Source organism: Lagopus leucura, unplaced genomic scaffold, assembly GCF_019238085.1.
Source record: "Lagopus leucura isolate 7727_CA_CO unplaced genomic scaffold, USGS_WTPT01 Super-Scaffold_650, whole genome shotgun sequence".
NCBI lineage: Eukaryota > Metazoa > Chordata > Aves > Galliformes > Phasianidae > Lagopus > Lagopus leucura.
Genome location: NW_024962253.1, coordinates 609,964 through 629,678, shown reverse-complemented (window position 1 = coordinate 629,678; position 19,715 = coordinate 609,964). Strand labels below are relative to the sequence as shown.

Sequence of the window (19,715 nt, the reverse complement as noted above, 5' to 3'; positions counted from 1 at the left end):
GAGGAATCTGCCGGTCCCCCTTCAGCAAACAGGGGCATCCCCCCCGGGAAGCACACCCGGCTCAGCACCGGCACAATCCAGATCCAGCCCAGGAGCCTGAACTCAGCTGGGTCAGAGCAGCAATGAGCAGGGCCAGCTGCTAGCATGGGTGCAGTACCACTGCCTTTCACCAGATGTGTTCCAGCTGTTGCGGGGGTGTGAGACCCCCAGTACCCCATGGCAGATGCTCAAAGGCACTTAAGGAAGGGGTGATGGGACAGCACAGTGCTTCAATGTATTCCAGCCTTAAAATCTCCACATTCTGCATGGCTGTGAAATTTTCCCCCTTAGGATTTTTTACAGCTGTAGTGTGTAAGAAGTGCAGAGGTGATCAAGCAGGCAGTCAGCAGGAGTAGCAGAGATGTTCCAGGATGAACTCAGCAATAGTCAAGTATCCCACATCAAGCTTCTCCTTGGGCCTTCCCGATTTTTGATTAAAACAAGTGTGCTGCACTAATGTATTTTGCTTTTGCTTGGCATTTCTGCCTGGGTGATTCTGGTGGTAGGAGAGCCCTAGGTTGCCTTGCATGTCTGCAACTCCTAGAGATCTGCTCTCTGCAGCTGCAACTGCAGCAGTGCAGGGTAGAGCCTGTGCCCCAGAACAGTTGGTGGCACCCAGCAGATGTCACCAGTCAGAGAGTTCATCTTTGAATTCTGCCTTGCTAGATGGAAGTGCAGAGAAACCTCAGGCTTGAAACAAAGCTATTTCACTGACTTGTTGCAAAGGGTTCAGGGGTGTAAAGCCCTTACTTTGTGCCTGCTGGGACCACCCACTGGCCAACCACAAAAAGACCCCTGGGAAGAGGTGATCTCTTTTGGTTTTGCTTCCTTCCTCTTCCACCAGAGTCCTCAGCAGCAAATCCCCTCCCCAGCTGCTTGGAAGATGGACTCTAATTGAGTGGAAAATGAGTAGAGCTTTCTTTTGATATCTGGAGCCGATGCCTTGCTGGCGGTTGCACGATGCTGCCTGTTAGCAGCCAGCTACAAGGGGCTGCTCTGTATTTCCATTCCTAGTGATGACTGGAAGAAGGTTTCCAGCCCTCTGACCCCCATCTTTCATTGCTAGGATATCCGGGCAGTCTCCTGCCCTGTCTCGCTGCTGGAAATTGTTTTCATAATTATGTTTTCTGCAAAGGTATAAATATTAATAAAGGTGAACGTGGTGAGGGCAGGGCTGTGCAAAACCTTGCAGGCATCACATCTCCAGTCTCTAGCCAGGAGAGAGAAGGGCTGGAGGAAGAGAGGAGAGGGCTTGAGGCAGAGGAAGGTGCCAGGCAGGAGAGGTACAGTGTGCTAGGGGCTACCCTTCCCCTTCTGACTGCTGGGAACACTGATGTGATTCAGAGATGTATCCCCCACCTCCAAGAGCATCCTGCCACAGAGCAGGGACAGCACCACAGTGCCAGCATCCCACCTCAGTGGCAACGCCTTTTTTTCTTTTAATGCAAACACAGGGCAGATTAGCAGGAGAAGATGCACAGCATTAAAAATGTATTGGCAGCACTGATTATTCTGGCGAGATGGCAGGGCTGCAGACAAGCAAGGGAACGCAGAGGGGCTTGCTTAGGTGTGATCACAGAGGATTTCACACAAAAATTGTTGAGCGGATAATAAACCAAAGGTTTATTATCAGATTTTCTTACCTCACCCCATGCCACGCTGTTGGGATATGCTCAGGACAGGCGGAAAGTGGCAGCACAGGCAGTGGTGTCATTCCACATCTGCCACACATCCCTTGTGTGACCCTGGGGAGGTCGCACGATTGTCCCCACTGCATCTCCGGGGCAGTGAACGCACAGTGTTGCAGAGGGGCTGTGTGAGGATGAACGTGCTGTCCCCTGTAAGAAATTCAGTCTCTGAGCACGGGTATACAGTTGCCTAGACAGAAGGTCAGTTCAATTCATACTACTTAGGGAGGCAGAATTAAATTACGTAGACTGACATTTGGCTAAGACATGGAGTTTAATGTCCCTCTTCTCAGGGAAAATGCCAGGGGATATTTAACGGCCGCAGGGCATCCATTTCAGCATGGGGCAGAAGGATGGATGCATGGTGTGTGCTCAGGCAGCACCTCCTTCGATGAGCATTTGTGGTCCAGCGTGAGCCTGCAGAGCCTTTAGGCAAAGCCTGTCCTGTTCTAAAGACGAGAGATAACTGCAGGACCCTTTCTGAACCCGAAAGCAAAGCAGAATGAGCTGGAAGCTGCCTCCCAACCAAATCCCATGTCTCCTTCTCAGGAATGTTTGGAGATGCTCCCTCAGCTCTGCAGGATAATATTACATCTGATTTTGCAGCCGCTTAACCAATACTCAGCCTAATGCCCATCGTCCATTATTATTATTATTACTATTATTACTTATATTACATTACTGCCTGCGGGCCTGTGCTGAGGACACAGCTCCATTATGCTTGCTGATGTACAGCCAGACAGCCCTTGCCTTGCAATTTGCTGCTTAAATGGACTGGGCAGACAAAGGCCGGGGGAAGGAGGAGCGGGGAGCAGGGACTTGGGATACTATGGAGGATGAAGCACTCCTTCAAGGTCAGGCACTGGACCAGTTGCAGAGGTGGTGTAGATCCCCATGTACTGGCTCCCACATCCCCTCAGCGATGGAGGGACATGGCAGGAGTTTTCTGGGAGGGGCTGGCACTGCCGCACCTCTCTTAGGCCTGGGCAGGAGTCCCACAGCCAGGGGGACACGTGGGGAGGCAGCCGCAGCCCTTGTGATGGTTTTCCCATTAAGACGCAGTGACGTTTGAAGGCTCGCTGCAGCTGGGAGCTCTGCCACGCTCACAGTAAGCCAGCACAGCTCTCCTCTAATGTGAGGGGGTCACGTCCCTGAAAAATGAAGGGATGACTTCCTCCCTCAGCATCAGGGCACCTTCCTTGCTCTCCTCCAACCTGACACAGTGGCGTTTCCCATTCCCTGTGTTATGCCGGAGCTCTCCTCACAGCTGTGACATCCCATTGCATCCATCTCCACCCTGGTGCTTTTATCCCTTGCTGTGGAGCCACAGTTTGCTTTCATCTGCATTCATTCAGCCAAACAGATTTTTTGTTTTGCAAACCCAGCCCAGTGAGCCAGCACTGGATTTATACTTTTCCGTATGTGTTTGGCCTCCAAGGCCCCATGGATGGAAGCTGATGTCCAGCCCAAGCCCAGGGATTCAAAGCGAGCAAGGGAATTACGCAGCCATCTGGAGTAGCTCAGCATTGCAGTCCCAGCAAATCATCCCTCCCACCGCAGCTCCTGCCTGCCTCACACAGTTACTGTCCTCAAATGTGATGACTACAAAAACCTCGTGCACAGATTGCCTGCACTGCCCAGCTCCAGCCCGCCCCTTGCAAAGTGGCAGTGAGTGGCAAGCAGTGCCATCTCACATGAGCACCCAGTCCCATACAGCTTCAAGCCTCACTTGCCCCCTTCACTGACCAGAGGAAGCAAAGCCCTTGTGGAGATGTCATCTCCCTGGAGCCAGCAGGGAGGAGATGGCTCTGAGTGCATTGCAGGAGCTCTGTCAGGCTCTTCCCAACCCCAGAATCTCTCCTGCGTGATTGGAATTAGAGATGGTGCCTTCACAAGTTTCTGGTCAGATCAGGAGCACTGCTTTATCTGGCAGTTTCTAGGCTGAAGTGACAGTTTCTTCATGCAGTCTTCATGTGGATTTTGGGAGTGTTGAGAGCTCTTCCAGGACAGCACCATTCTGTGATTCTGTGATTAGGTGACCACCTGCATCATTATTCTTAGTGAACACAGAGAGCCTTGGGAGCAGTCCCACGGAAATCCTTCACCTTCCCGGCTCCCAAGTTTGCAGCAGAGCTTCAGGGTATCTCCATGCATAGCTCCTCAGAGGAGGTGTGTTTTAACCTGGCTGCCAGGCCCCTGCACAACCCATATTTTAGACTTCTCAGAGCTTTGCTTCTGCAAACTGAGAGTCTGAGCCGTTGAGATCTGGGCAGACTTTTGGTGAGGAGCAAAGCTGACTCTGCAAGAGGCAACACTGTTCATCACAGCCTATTTGGGTTTTGATCCCAGCACTTTAAAGTAGCAGCAACTTCTGAGCATGTTGCACAGTCAGTTAATATTCACTTGAAATACATATTGGGTAGTGAAAAAATATCCCTGTATCTCAGAAGCAGAGCAGGAATGAGAAACCACCAGGTTTGCCTGTGCTGCATGCAATGGGTCAGTGCCTGGAATCCCCAGCCCTAAACTGCAACCTGCTGAGAGGTGAGTAGATTTGATGGCAGGTCAGACTCCCAGCCATCTGGAGGAGCAAGGAAAGCATGGATTTAGGGCTCAGCAAGCTCCCTGCACTCACCCAGGTACCTGTGGCGAGGAGGGATGTTCTCTGTTCTGTCCAAGTGCTGGCATCTTCTTAGTGCTGATTATTCTGAGCCAGGATATTCCTGACCCATACGCACTAAAAGGTGATTTTCTACAGCTGATGAGCCATCGCTTGGACTTACTCATCCCCAAAGCACATCACCTAGGCAGGCTTTTCACCCACCTCCCCACTGTAAGACCTGTTGCATCCAATCAGGGGAACTTTAACAGCTGTTCTTTTCCCTTCCAGTAAAGCCGGATCCTCCAGAGAGCGTGGTGGCCAAGCCTGTGCCCAATAACCCGAGGCGGCTGGAAGTGTCATGGCAGAACCCCTCATCCTGGCCCGACCCTGAGTCCTTCCCCCTCAAGTTCTTCCTGCGCTATCGGCCCCTCATCCTGGACCAGTGGCAGCACGTAAGTGATGCTGAGCAGGAGGCAGCAGGCTGGCAAGATGGGGTGACCAGGGACCGAGAAATGTCTGTTCACTTTCCTGTCAACACAGCCCCTTTTCCTCTCTTTTTTTTTTCCGCCTCCCTTTTCTTCCTCTTTCTTTTAAGTCATATTCTGCCTACAAATGGCTCTGCAGGCTCTCCCCTTTTTGCATTTTAATCTGTGGCCTGTATCTGTTTTCCATACATATGTTCTATATAAAACCTGCCAACAAGATGTAAAAGGCATTTAAAGTATAAATGTCACTGCACTTAAATGTGCCTCTGCCACATTTAGATTTTGAGCCGAAGATAAAATACCGTTTGCAGTAACTCAGGGCACAGTCAGCAACGGAGCGATTGCCATGATGTTATCGTATTTCTTACTTTTATTTCTTGTTTCTTTAAAAAAAAAATTGTCAGTGAAATCCTTGGCAGCCCACAGGACAGATTTCATTTGTTAACGGCAGGAAGATAACGAACAGGAATTTTTTTTTCTTCTTTGCTATATGCTGCTTGCATGCTCCACTTATGAAGGAAAGCAATCTGCTGCTGGATGAGAGGTGCTGCTGCACCAGCGTGGCTCATCCCGACATCTCCTAGATGGGCCAAAGGAAAGCCAATTAGGCAAGCGTGGCAGCGGGTTGCTTGATGAGGCATTCTGCCCAGAAAAGAGACAAATGGGAGCCAGCGTTCCATCCCCAAGGAGCTCACCTGCGATGCGGAGCTGAGAGGGATTTTCTGCCAGACAGCTCTTCTTAGGGAGAAAAACGTCTCGAAAAGGGAATGAGAGGCTTTGTGCTGTGCTTGTGTCGCTGTAAGACATCATCATCCCAGTGGGTTTTTCTCTTTCAGTTGCTTTTCTTTGATAAGGCAGTGGCGCAGGTCTTGTTTCAGACTGAAGTGTTTTGCTGATGGCTTTGAAAACCAGACAGGTGCTGGTAGAGTCTTCTCCCATTTGTCTCTCCCTGCCCTTCTCAGAGGGAGGGAGAGAGCAGCTGCCAATCGCTCTGCTGGGACAAGAGAGCGGTGGGAGAGTTTGGATTTTCGCATGGTTGGAAGAGTTTTTTCATTTTGAGGAGGAAAGTATTCAAACTGTGGGAAAAGGGGTAAAGTGCATGGGAAAATAGGAAATGCAAAGTCACTTATTTCAACTTATGAAACCATTGTGAAAAAGGCTGATGTTTTCCCCAGCTGCAGCCTGGTCCTCATGATACATGTGCCAATGGGCTGTCTCCTGCCTCGACGCATTGGGTTGGGGCTAAGCCCATGAGGGGACAGAACAGTACACAGTGGGAAATACATGGAGGTGCTGGAGACGCTGGGGTGAGGCACCCCAGCTGCAAAAGTCAGCTTTAGGGCAGTCAAAAGTTGTCTTCCCAAGCTGCAGAGCGGGAGCAGTCCTCAGTATGGGTGCTTGAGCAGCACAGTGGTCCCACTGGTGTCACTCTTAATCCACGGCCTTTTGTAGGACTTGTTTCTCAGTCACTGGCTGATGGAGAAGTGTGTTTGGGGAATAATTTGCTTGGTAAGCAAGTGCAGTACCAGCCTTGCTTACTGAATCCCTACCCCACTGATTGCATAATGAAAAATCTGATTTATGGGTGATTAGAGGAAAACTGCCACTATTCATCAGATATTCATCAACTATTTGCAAAACCTAATTCAGTCAGTTCCCAAACACCAGGAATGGCAGTGCTGCAGCGCCAGAACCCTGGGACCCCTGGGTGTGCTCAGCCACAGCCCCCTTAGCCCCTCTGGATACCTGGCAGATTTAGGTGTCTGCACCCAAAAGCGAGTTGCCAGATGCTATGAGCCCTAGAAGTTTAGCATCACTGGAGGTGTTGAAGAAACAAGATGTGGTACTGAAGGACATGATTAGTGAGCATAGCAGTGATGGGTTGATGATAGATGATCTTAGTGGTCTTTTCAACCTTAATGATTCTGTGATTCTATAAGCTCTGCTTTTCTAGACCCATTGCTTGTTGGCATCTTGAGAGTGCCCAAGGAGCACCCAAAATCTGTCCAGGAGAGGGAAGGCTATGGCTTGGTGAAGCCAAGACCAGCTCAGCATGACCTAAATTGATGGTAGGTCTCTCCTTACAGGGACTGGTGTCCTGAGATAGGATGAAGCATGACCTGTGTTTGCACAGCAAGGTGTTAATTTGTGCTGAGGTGAAGGTTTTCCTGAGTGCTGTGTGGAATGTCCATTGCTGTAAGAGCAGGACTAGAGGACAGCTCCAGAGACTGGCTAGAGATACAGCCCTCCATGCTCGCATTGCACGTGGCATTTCTTGGCAAAAGCTGCAATTCCTTCCTCCCCTCCGCCTCCCATTATCTGCACAGGGGCTGATTTATGCACAGCACCTCAGCAGACAGGACTGAATGAGCACTAATAGGATCAGATGGATGTCGAGCTGTCGAATACTGTAGGGCCTGATTCAATCAGCGTCTGCTTTCTCCCAGGCTCTTCCTTTCAGGATTTTAATAATGCCAGGCCTTGGCACCAGAAGATGAAGCCGTCCGTGGCGGGAACAGTGGATCTTATCAAGAGTGCTGCTGGGTGAGCCAGCTATCATTGCACAGCATCTTCCCCAGGGACAGCCAGCCTGGGAGGTGCAGAGCAAGGGGCACAGTGGGGACCCTCCTCCCCTCCTTGACATGGCAGAGTGCTCACAAAGGTGCGTTTCAGCCTCAGCACACCGTTTGCCCCCCCTTTCTCTGGGCTCAGCAATGAATTTCCGCTCAGGCCACTTAGCAGCTCTCGTGTTGGAGTTTGCTCTGGGAGTTATTACTGCATGCTCTGGGATTTATTAGCACAGAGAGACGATGAGTGTCCACGTGTGCGGGATGCTGCTTGCAGCAGGGCTGTCGTGACATCTCACAGCAGCTCTGTTGAACCCAGCACAAGCATTTGCCAGTTGTGCAGGACACACAACCACTCTGTGTCACATTTGGGTGATCACTCTGTCTCACTGACACCGAGCTCACCCAGAAAGCTGAGCAGCTTCAGCGTCACACTCTTCCCTTCTGGAAGAGGGGCTGGCAGTTTCTTTCCTGCATGAAGAGAGATGAGATATTTGTAGCCTAAACAGATTTTTCCATTCTCTCCTTTTGGCAGAATCTCATGTTCTGTCTCCTAAATATAAAACATTAAATGTTCAGGGTATCCTTTATTTTTCTCCTGCTTTTAAGTTTGTAATTCAAGCCAGATTAGCATGGTTTCCTCTTCTGTTTTATAGCCCCATCCTGGCCCCAAGCGAGCTCTCCTAATGCTCTCAGATGTTCCTCTAATGGATTACCTAGGCTGGAACTGGATACCCTTTCCTAATGGATTGCTAATAGCCTGTTTCTGGTTTTACAGGCTCCTTCGGTTAACTCGCAACAGCAGCTATCTCTGTGCATGCCTGCAGGCTGCCCACGAGCGCAGCTGTGTGCACACTCGTGGATGCGATGGCATGCAGGTCCTTGGCCATGCACATGCTCCCCCGCACAGCCGGGGATGTCCCAGGTGGCGTCAGGGAGCCTGACACAGCTCGTGCACCAGATCTACTCTTGCTCAGGGGTATCACCTGGATCAGGATCTCTCCATGGTTGTTTCTAGCGGAGATGGCATGCGCTGAGCACTGGCGGGGTTGGTGCACAGGCGCAGGAATGTGGCAATGCTCAGAGGTAGTTGTAGGACTGGCAGCCAAGGAAGGAAGGGAGGATTTCCTCTGGTGAGCTGCCAGCAATTTGCAGATGCCGTTGTGAAGTCTAATTGAACGCATTGGCCGTGCTGACAACACAAAATGTTAACGAACCATGCATCTTCAGATTTGCAGAAAAAGGTCATGAGATGTTTAAAGCTAATAATGCGATGGGGTTTTCTCCTTCATCTTCTGTTTTGGAAGCATTAGAGACGTGTTTGTAAGCATTTGCAAGGGCTGGAAACAGCTTTCTTTAGAACATCAAGGGGAGATCTTCATGGCTTGCCAGGATGTTAGGTGGCCGTGAGCAGCGGTCTGTGCAAGGTCTGCTGTGTGGGTGGGTTTAAGGATATTTCCCCCAAGCAAACCAACGTTTTTTACCAAATGTATGACTCTCACAGGCTAACATAACGCAGAAGTATGTCCTAATCCTATACATCACTGCCCGTGATGGGCAAGGGGAGGAAGGAGCTGGGAAGGCAATTAATGTGACCGCCTGCTGCAGCCGCATCCCCTTTGGGATGGCAGCAGTGTCACTTTGTGACACCACACTTCTTTGTGCCTTTTTGCATCCCCATGCTGCTTTGCCTGCATTTCCCCTCCTCGCTAGGCAGCCTTGGCAGGGAGGTCACCCTGACCCAGCGCCATTAAAGCTTCATGCCTGGTTGCTTTTACTGCGACACTTCTCTTCCTTCCCCTCCTGGCTGCAAAGTCAGTGATTAAAAAAGAGGGGAAAAAAAAAAAAAAAGAAGAATCAATAGGAGGTAGGAGGAAGTGAAATGTTGAGGCTGGAATAGCGTCGCTTGCAGTTTGGTATGGGACAGGCAGAGCAGAGGTGCCACAGAGGTGGAAGTCCCATCTGCTGTAGTCCCTCTGCATTGGCCCCAGCGGTAGGAGGAAGCTTTTGCATGGTAAATGCATCTGCAAAGGGAGCCTGGAGATTGGTGCTGAATGCCCTGAGCATCCCAGCCCCATCCTCCTGTGGCTGCAAGCAAAGCAAGCTCTGACAGTTGTCGCTTGGCAGGAGGGGAAGACGTATCCGGAGACAGAGTCCCATTATTAACAAGATTACAGCTGTGCTTTCAAAGATGCTCTTTATTTTAAGCCAGAAGGGAGCCATTCAGCCTCATCTGGTGTGAGACAAGCCAAGCTGCGGAGGAGCCCTGCAATTACTCGTCCCCCCCAGCCAATAGCTGGAGCTGAGCTGTGTGCTGCAGTCTTTTTTGGGGGGTGACTGCAGGGACAATGGCTCAGACCTCCCTGGAACTTATCCACTGCCTGGCTGGCAGGGAGGAGGCACAGGGGGAGGAGAGTCCTTCACTTTTACCAACCTTTCAGTTATCACTGAAGGAGAGAGAAAGTTTTGTCTGGGGTTAACCAAACTGATTCCCACAGTGCCACAGGAGGAGACGTTTGGGGTCTCTTTTATTAGTAATGAATGTCAGACCTATATGATTTCCAGACAAAAGGGGGAAAACAAAACCTTTCCTTGCCCCTGCTGACATCATTTCACAGGCAGCAGCAACTGTTTGCTGTGACCCAGCTCTCGGGGTTGACCCTGGTTTGGAGCAGGAGAAAACCCCTTCCAGGAGTCACAACGGAGAGCGGGAGGCATTGAGGAATGGAAAGTAGAGCTGCAAACACATTTTTGTGTGGGATGCAAAGACTCGTCCAGTCCTCCCTTCTTCACTGCCTTCCAGCACATCGCACCACCAAGCCCAGCTGCAGGGCAGGGAGGGCTGAGGTCCTCTCCTTTTGGAGATCATCCAGGTATCAGCCTTGCACTGCATCACCCTGTTCACCAGTAGTTGCTTCCTGGCGGCACAGAATGGAAATAGAGCTTGACTGGGAGCAGAACACACTGTGACCTTTTTACTGCCAGAGCACCTTGGCAGGACAGGCTACAGGAGCACAGGGGGAAATCACAGCCTTAGCCTCCGCTTCACTGTGTGGGAGGATACAGTGCCCTTTAAACTTGTGTTAGCCATGGGATGAGAGATGGACACTGCTCGGTGTGTACAGTGTCCCAAGGATGGAGACCTGCAGAATGCCAGCCCATGCTGCCCTAGGCAAGATGTGGGCTGAATTACTGCTGAATTACTGGGGCTCAAGGGCTCTTTTTCATTTCTCTCTGGTGGTTTTTTGTTGTTGTTTTGGTGGGGTTTTTTTGCAATGCTAATAGCTCTGCATTGCACTGGCTGCTGATCCCTCATTAATCTGGGCAGCGCTTTACAGCCAGCCAGAGTGACTTTTGGCAGGTGCACAAAGGCAGGCTGCAAAATGCAGACCCCTCCAGCCAAAAAAAAAAAAATTACCATGCTCAGCCTTCATCCAACTTTTTTCTCTGTGTGACAGGGATGCGGATTAAGGAATTTCTCCCTCTCCCTTTGATGCTGTGTGCCCAACCATCCTTCCGTGTCCTCCCCAGTCTGTTCTCGCTGCCTCTCCCTTTCTGTGTCCAGTTGGAACCTGTGTGTTTTCCCATCTGCTGCTGCTGCTGCATTTCTGTGCTGAGACACAGGCACCCGTTCATGGACTTTCTCATCAACCATGACAAAGCTGTTCTCTCTCTGATATATCCCCTAGCTCAGAAATGCCTTTTGGAAAACTTGAACTGCACTTCAGGACATCCTATGTAAGGGGGGAGATGGGTGCTGTACCCTACACCTTCCCTTTTTATTTGCTGTCTAAATAGCTTAGGACAGCATCCTCCAAGATCCCACAAGGAAGATGCTTCATCCTGGGTCTCGGGGAGCATTCCCATGACCCCATAGTCCCATCTGCAAACATTCAGCTCAGGCCAGCTGCATCTGGAGGGCAGCAGGAAAAGCAGGTGCTGAGGACATTCTGTCAAGTGCTGTATGTGCAGCACTAGGTGCTAGGAGCCTATCTCTGCTGGGCACCCTGATCCAGCTTGGGTTTGGGGCAGAGGAGCTCAAACTCCTTTCCTGCAGGACTGTGCCCTGGGAAGGGAGCACCTAATTCTGGCCATACAGATGAGAGGCAGTCGAGGGCTGGTTCTTTGCCTCTTCAGCAGGCTGGAAAACAGTAAAGCCCAGCACAGAGCCATACTGGGGGCTGAAGTCTTGCCTATCTCTGCTCCATGCAAGGCCTCTCCTTGAAGACATTTCCCCTGTGCAGGCAGCTGCAGTCACATCCTTTGCCCCAGCAGGACAACGACATCCTGTGATGACCACAGCTGCTGCCCCTTTCATGTTCCCAGTGTCACCCAGGAGTGCCATGGCACAGCTCCAGATGCCCTTCCTGACACCAAGCAGCAGGGCGGTGGGGGGACAGGGAACAGGCACCGTGGCACACTCTGACCTCTGATCCTGGCTGAGGCATTAGCAGTATCTGCTGGAGTCCCAGAATGATGAGCAGGCATTAAAGACAAATTCTGCCTGAATGATCCCAAACACTGCACCTGCTTCCAGCATTGAAGCCTACACCCCCTAAACCTGGCACCTTAATCAGCTGCACTTGTGCCAGTGGGTCAGACCCTGGCTCAGTGCTTTTGCTCTTCCCTGCAGAACTCATGCCCCATGTGCAGGGATAAGCAGGGCTAAGCATCCCTCTTCCCAGCCCAAAAAGTGCAGTGCTGAGACAGACACACACCTTTCTCCCTGCTCCCCTGTGGATTTGATAACAACTTCGCACCTCGCGGGCGGCAGAAGGCCCTTTGCTCCAGATGTGCTGCAGATGTGAGGCTCCAAGCCACTGGGAGCACCTGAGAGCACAAAGCCTGGCTTGCGGCAGGCTGCAGGCAGCTCTCAGAGAGGGAACAGGGGCAGAAAGGCTCTTGCCCACAGTGAAAAAGCAAAGCATCCCCTTCTCTAGTGGGGAACTTAGTGGCTTTATAAAAGCTGAGGGTGATATCTGTGTAACAAAAGGATTAAATCTGTGCTAGGATGTTGAACATGCTGTGCAGGTGAGATGGGAAGAGGCCTGATTGTTTCTCAGAATGGGTTCCCTCCTTTCTGATATCCCTGCAAGGAGCAGGGTGATGGCTTTGACCACACCAGTCACTAGCCAGGCAGTTCTGCCAAGGCACACATCCCTGGCAGGGACAGTGTCCCCATGCATGCTGAGATGCACTGTCAGGACATCCTTGCCACATCAGCACACTGGCTGTGCTGCATCCCAGTGGTGCAGCCCCCTTGGCTGTTCAGCTCTTTTCAGTTTCTGGGATGCAAGCAAGAACCAGGCTGAAGTCTTCATCTCTATCTTTCTCTTGCTGTTGAACCAAGTTCTTAATAAAATTCAGCTGTCAGTGTTACCCTGGGCAGTGGGATGCTGTGCTGGAGCCTTCTGCTCCTGGAAGCATCACCCACCTTGCTGCTGTCTCCTGAAGCCTCAGCCACCATCTGCTCCCACATCCCAGGCTGTGTTCTGGGGCTCACTGGGCACAAAAGATGCTCTGGGATCTTCCCTGAATAATGTCGTAGAATCATAGAATCCTTAGAGTTGGAATACACATTTAAAGGTCATCTATTCCAACCCCCTGCAATAAGCAGGGACATCCACAGCTAGATCAGGCTCCGAGATCTTGATCCAACCTTGACCTGAAAGTCTCCAAGGATAAGGCATCAACCACATCTCCAGGTAACTTGTTCCAGTGCCCCACCACCCTCACCGTAAAAGACTTTTTCTGTGTATCCAACCTAAATATACCCTCCTTGAGCTTGAGGCCGTTTCTCTTTTTTTCTGTAATGACAGATACTGCTGAAGAGTCAGTCCTCTTCATTCCTGTAGCTCCCCTTCAGATACTGAAAGGCTGCTCTCAGGTCTCCCTCAGCCTTCTCTTCTCTAGGCTGCACAGCCCCAGCTCTCTCAGCCTGTCCTCATAGGAGAGCTGTTCCATCCTTTGGATCATTTTTGTGGCCCTCCTCTGGGTGTGCTCCAACAGGTCTATGTCTCTCCTGTGCTGAGGACTCCACATATGGACGCAGATGTCCCTGCCCCCAGAGCTGCTCAGAGCCACTGGGACCACAGCGCTTGGCTTGAAGCCATCAGCAGGCTCAGAGGCCAAGCACCATGTCCCCCCCTTTGCCTCCTGAGCAGATGGGATGTGTCAGGCCCTCATCCCCCCTGGACATGTTTATTATCAACATGTGTTGCGAGGGAAGGTGGTTCGTGTCAGCTGGGCGAGTGGGGAGGAGAAGGCTGCACAAAGGGGTGTCCATGGTCATGCAGGGTTTGTGTGGCCCCGTGCTACTCCAAGCCAGACACAATTAGGATGGATGGGAAATGAAACCAGTGGGTATTAATGATGAACCTCAAGGAAGGCTGCAAAATGATGCACAGCACTCTCCCACAGCAGTCCCTTTGGTGACCACAGGAGTCTGATGTAGCTTGGTGTTATCCCTGACATGTTGTGTCAGTGCTGAGCTTTCCTCTGCTGTCAGTACTGTGTGATTGCTCACCAGTGACCCTGCAGTGTGGATGCATTTCTATCAGGACATATCGCCAAGTGGATCAGATGTCCCCAGGAGGGGAAGGAGTGGGGTTGCTGGAGATGTGCTGGCAAGGGAACCTCCTCTCAGTCTTGAAAGAATGTTGATGCATGGACTGTCAATGCCAGGCTACCCTGATCCCCACATCCCAATATGTGTGAGCAGAACTGCCACACATTTACTAGTTTATGGTGACCTCTAGAGGAAGCAACTCCACTCTATCTCTGCAGATCTGGGGACTCACTGCACCCTTGGCTTAGCTGGAGCTGGAGCATCTCCCTGTGTGTCCTTGTGCTGCACAGTGATCATACCTCTGGCCCAAACCACCCCAGAAAAACTTCCAGTCTGGTTTGGAGGATGCGTGGGGACATGTGGATATCAGGATTAACACTCTGCCTATTTCCATTTATGCACAGCCAGCTTCAATCCCAGACCTTTACCCCCTTGCTTTGCCTTTAGATGATATTTTCTCCCTATGGGGGTAAAAAAAAAAAGTGACGTAAACCAGTCTCTTTATCACCCTCTAGCTGGGCTAAACACACTGATCATCTCATACTTCCCACTGCCGGAGTTCCTCCTCTGGCTGCCTCCCATCCCCAGCACCCCCTGCCTGATCCCCACCTGCCCGCAGGTCGAGCTGTCGGATGGCACGTCACACACCATCACAGATGCCTATGCTGGCAAGGAGTACATCATCCAGGTGGCCGCCAAAGACAACGACATCGGCACGTGGAGCGACTGGAGCGTGGCTGTGCATGCCACCCCCTGGACGGAGGAGCCCAAGCACCTCACCACGGAGGTTCAGATCACAGGTGAGACCCTCACCCAGCACAAACACCCTACACTCAGTAGTCCGGGGTATGGAGACCCCCAGCACTGGGGGTGTGTGGCAGAGGAGGGCACAGCCCTTTACCACATGCCTTCACGAGCCTGTGGCCCTGTTGCCTGGTTGGAATGGCCCAGGAGGTGCTGACTCAGCACACCTAGCTCTGGCATCTTCCTCACTGGAGTGCTCCAAGTGCCACGACAGGGCTCTGGATTTATGATTATTTGCTGGAGTGCTGCCCCCCACCATCTCCAGCTCTTCCTCTCCTCCACAGCTCCAACCCCACGCAATGGCTCGGAGCGATGCCAGTTAGAAATAAAAGCCCCCAAGTTAACAAGCCTCTGTTTCTAGGAAAGAGCTGGGACCGTGTCCAAATGCACGTTATCAGCCCTTGGCTTCCCAGAAGGATGGGAGCGTGCCCTGCGCCGGTTCCCCTGACTGGCACCAGCTGTGGGGTGGCTGGGAAGCACTGGGGGACACTCACTGCCAGGCACTCTGGAACCCTCTGGGTCTACTGTTAAAGAACAGAAAGTCCCATAGACCACACTGTCTCCATTCTCATCATCTTCTCCATCCAGCTTGGCCCTAGAGTAGCACGGTTGGGCAGTGTGGGGATGGGATGCTGCCCTACTCCTGTGGGCAACATCCTAGGGGGCCCCAGCTCCTCTCACCACCCACTCTCCCTCCCTGCAGAGACGACGAGCACCAGCACTTCCTCTTTCATGCCGCCCCCCACCACCAAGATCTGCGACAAGGGGGCCGGAGTGGGCAGTGGCGCCGTGGCAGTGTGTTGGACAGCTGGACTGGTCTTGGCTGCCTATGGTGTCCTCTTTATTTAGTGAGTATGCCCCAAATGGGGGGCATGAGGGTGGGTGCTGGAAGGGCGTGAAGAGCTCAGGGTCTCTAGCATGGTTGGGAAGGAGACGCTGACCAGCCTGTGGGCGACGGCTGTTGGGTAGGAAGCATTTGGGTTTGCTTGCAGTTCTTTGTCAATAAACCCAACATGGCTGCTTTTCCAAATCGGGTGTTCTGGTGAAGATAGCTGGACGTGGTTTTTCAGACACCTTCTGCAAAGCTTGCAAAGGAGTTGGGCTTAGATGCTCATGTTCAGCCGAGATGGGGCATAAAGGATGTGCCACCCACCAGGAGGCACCAGAAAGTGCACCAAACAGCCTCTCACATACTGAGGCAGAATGTTGAAAAGTGCACACAGTGAGAATGGGGTTGGTGTCTTCTCACTGGTGACAGGTGACAGGATGAGGGGAAATGGACTCAAGTTGTGCCAGGGGAGGTTTAGGTTGGATATCTGGAAAAAGTTCTTTACAGAAAGGGTTGTTAAGCACTGGAATAGGCTCCCCAGGGAGGTGGTTGAGTCACCTCTGAATGTGTTGAAAAAACATTTGGATGTGGTGCTCAGGGACATGATTTAGCAGAGAATTGTTAGATTTAGGGCAGTATGTTTAGGTTGTGGTTGGACTTGATGAACTTGAGGGTCTTTTCCCACCTGAGCAATTCTATGGTTCTGTGAGTCTACGTGACCCATGGCAGTTCCCATGGTCCTTTCCCTTTGGGTGCATCACCCCCATGTATGATATGGTGGCAATAGCAGAGGTGGTGTCACGCAGACAGCGGTGCAAGGGCAGGGTCCTTTGGGAGGAGAAGGTGGAAGTGATGGTTTTGCGTGCTCAGGTTCTGAGGAGGTGTGCATTTCTTCCTGGGGAAAAAGCCATATTCAGCTCAGCGTATCCCCAGAGCTGTGTCAGTAGCTGGACACTCCTGCTAGCTGGCAGGAGGATGAGTGACCCTTCTCTTCCTCATCACAGATCCCCATCTGTCGCAGCCCAGCGGAGACAACCTCCCACAGCCACCACCACCGCCACCACCACCCTCCCTCCGCACCCTGCCCGTTCTGAGTCTCTTTATCTCTTCGATTTTGCACACGTTGAGGACGTATCACGCTTCTCGCCATCGCTGCGGAGGAGGACAGAGCCACCATCCCCCCTCCAGGAGGACCTGCCCCAAAGATCCTCGCCGAGAGCCCGGAGCGAGGACATGCACTTGTCCCCATGTCACCCACTCCGCCCCACTCTCAGCAAGGCGCAACGAGCCCGGGCCCCGTGCCGCAGCCCCGGATCCCGCGGGCCAGCCCCGCCATCGCTCATACAGCTAACCCGCCACGCCAAAGACGTGCCACCGCCGCGCCGCCGGGACGCGGGTGACAGAGAGCGTGATGGCGCGCTCGGAAGAGGGGATGGGAAACGGGGACGGGGATGGAGGGATGCTCTCAACCTGCGGCCAAAGGGGGCACCCCGAGGACCGGACTCACTCCCCCCTGAGCTCTTGATGGTGTGGAAAAGCTGGAGGGGTGCAGGATGAGGGCTCGGTCCCCTCCGAGGGGATGGTGGAGGGATGAACTGGTGGCTTTCAGGAGTGCAATGGGGATTCGGGAGCTGGCTCGGTTTTCATGGGGATAAAAGGGGATCAAAACAGCGACAAAAGCCTAGGCTCCCCCCAGCAGCCCCTTGCAGAGCATCGCGGAGCCTGCCCCTCCAGCCAGCGCCCAGCAGCACCCAGAGGAGCCTTCACCTCCCCGTCCCCACGCCCCCACTCTCTTTCAACCACGTTGGATACAGGGAATCGCCTCCATCAACATCTTTGTCTTACTCTTCAGCAAAATAAGAATAGCTTTGCCGTCCCCTTAGAGCTGGAGCCCCGAAGACCTGCCCCCCAGTGTCCCTGGCTGTCCCAGTCCCACTCTGCTCTCCTCCCCGTCCCACCCAGGCCCTGTTTTGTAAAGACAGCTCCTCTTGTCCCTGCCCAAACCTGAGCGCAGTATTTAATACCGTACGTCCTAGTATTCCAACTGTTGACATGCTGTATTTGAATTTTTTATAGATGTATATATATAAAAAAAAAAAAAAAAAAAAAAAAAGAAACAAAAAAAATAATGGAGGGAAGAAAAAAATAAAGCCCACACAGACACACGCACACACACACGCGCGCGCCAGGAGAGACGGTCTTCATTAAATGATCATTTCATGACCACTGTCAGCTCTGGGTTATTTCCTCTCTGGACAGGAGGGTTTGGTGCACAAAACCTGGCCTTCAGAGCACTTCAAGGGGGTGTAAGAATGGTGGTGGGATGCCCACCTCTGGAAACCCATGGTTGGCTGTCAGCACACCATGTGGCATCCACGCTGTGGTGAAGTAGCTGGTTGCTACTTGTACCCATTGCTACCCATAGTGCATCCCCAAGCTCTGGCTGCATTCAGGTACCTCCTAGGGAGGTGGAAGGACAGAGCTGTGGGCATCTCTAGAGGCAGGAGATGACACAGTCCCAATTAATGCACTTTCCTTGTCTGATTAATAATTTGACATCAGAAAAATGGCATTGGCCCAGATGCTTTGAATTAAATTTCCATGTGACAGTGCTGACAGGGACTGTGTGTGGGGACAGCCTCCACTGACAGCTTGGACTGAGGAGCAGGATGCAGTGCAATGGGGTCTGCTCCTCCATTTCCCCAGCACGTGCCCCAGTTTCCTGCCAGTGTAGTGGCTGCTGGACTCATGTGTTCATATGCATATGGACACAGGCAGCCTGTGCTGGTCCCAGATCGGTGAACACCAGCAATCCCTTTGCCCTCTTGTTTGTCCAGGTCTGCTGGGGATGGATGGGATGGAAGCAGGCACACAGGAGCAGCCTGTGTGCTGCTCTTATCTGGCCTTGCCTTTGCCTGATGCTGGGCCTCATGCCTTCCAAAAAGAGACGGATGGATGGATGGATGGATGGATGGATGGATGGATGGATGGATGGATGGATGGATGGGGTTAACATGACGACAGCCCAGGATTTTCACAGCCCTGAAGGCAGCACCAAGTGAGCACCAGCTCCCACCAGGTTCTCACTGTGGTTTTTGCTGTGCTGAGGCTTTGCTAGAGGAGAGCTCAGCCCCATGCAGCCCTGCCTCCCTCTCAGACAGTACTCCCCTGCATGCTGGCCTGGTTCACTGGTTAATGTCCCATTACCAGACAACATGCCTTCATCATTTATTAATGTTTCATTAGTGTTAAAAACATCTGGTAATTAATTATGCACTAATTATGGATTCACAGCATTAAAAGCCAGGGTAATCAGCCATAGCAGATGGCTCTCGGGGCAGGGGGAAGAAGCTTCTCTTGGCAGAGAAGAACATGTCAGGCCCAGCCTTTGCCTGGGGGAAGTATCCCAGACAGAATGCTTTCATCTCTACCAGGCTCTCCCAGTCCATGCTAAGGCTGACTAGGAACCAGTCACAGGCACACGAGCTCAGGCCTTTAAACAGAGAGGAAACCTGCCCCTCTCCAGCCATTTTAGAAACCAAAGGAGCGGTGTTCCAGTACACAGGGCTGATGGAAAGTTGGTGGCTTTTGCGCCCAGTCCCAGGCACCCTCCATCATCGGGAGTCCCGCTGCCGGCTGCAGGAAGTTATTTGTCAGCCCCTCCACCGTGCCTGTCTGCATCAAGCAGCAGTCCATAAAGCAAGGGGTGTTGTAAAATCCCAGTCACAGGGTGCCCCAGCGATATTGCCTACAGATGTGCAGAGATGTTTCTAACTCGGGAAGGTCCCCAGGGAGCATCCCTGCCAAGCAGAAAATCCATCCACTTAGCAGTATAAATCCATACAGGAAGAAAGAGGGAATTGCCGTGCTCAGAGAGCCCCGTGCATCGTATAACGTGAAATTTAATACATTAGCCAGGCAGAATGGGTCCCCACATCTTCCCAGCACATATGTGGCAGTAAATCCCACCTTAGGTGTTGCTTTCGGCTGTGGCTGATGTGAGAGCAGCTTTTCACTGCACTCCCCAGGCAGGCAGGCTCAGGAGCTATTTCCTGGCTGCGAGGCCGTGTAAGAAGCAGAACACTGCCTCACTCAAGGGATGGGCTTAGCAGACAGCATATGGCTTCAGTGGG

The 19,715-nt window shown here is 52.1% G+C and overlaps 1 protein-coding gene across 2 annotated transcripts in view; it reads left to right on the top strand.

Moving 5' to 3' along the window:
- CNTFR (ciliary neurotrophic factor receptor) overlaps positions 1–17,773 on the top strand; it is a 171,408-nt gene extending 153,635 nt beyond the window's left edge. Inside the window, exons 6-9 of one of the 2 annotated variants that reach the window (XM_042862407.1) lie at positions 4,618–4,781; positions 14,569–14,749; positions 15,457–15,601; positions 16,587–17,773. In XM_042862407.1, coding sequence (XP_042718341.1) covers positions 4,618–4,781; positions 14,569–14,749; positions 15,457–15,601; position 16,587 — 491 coding nt within the window. In that variant the 3' untranslated portion in view covers positions 16,588–17,773. The remainder of the gene's footprint in view (positions 1–4,617; positions 4,782–14,568; positions 14,750–15,456; positions 15,602–16,586) is intronic. The other variant, XM_042862405.1, reaches the window with a different exon arrangement.
- The last annotated feature ends 1,942 nt before the right edge of the window (positions 17,774–19,715 follow it).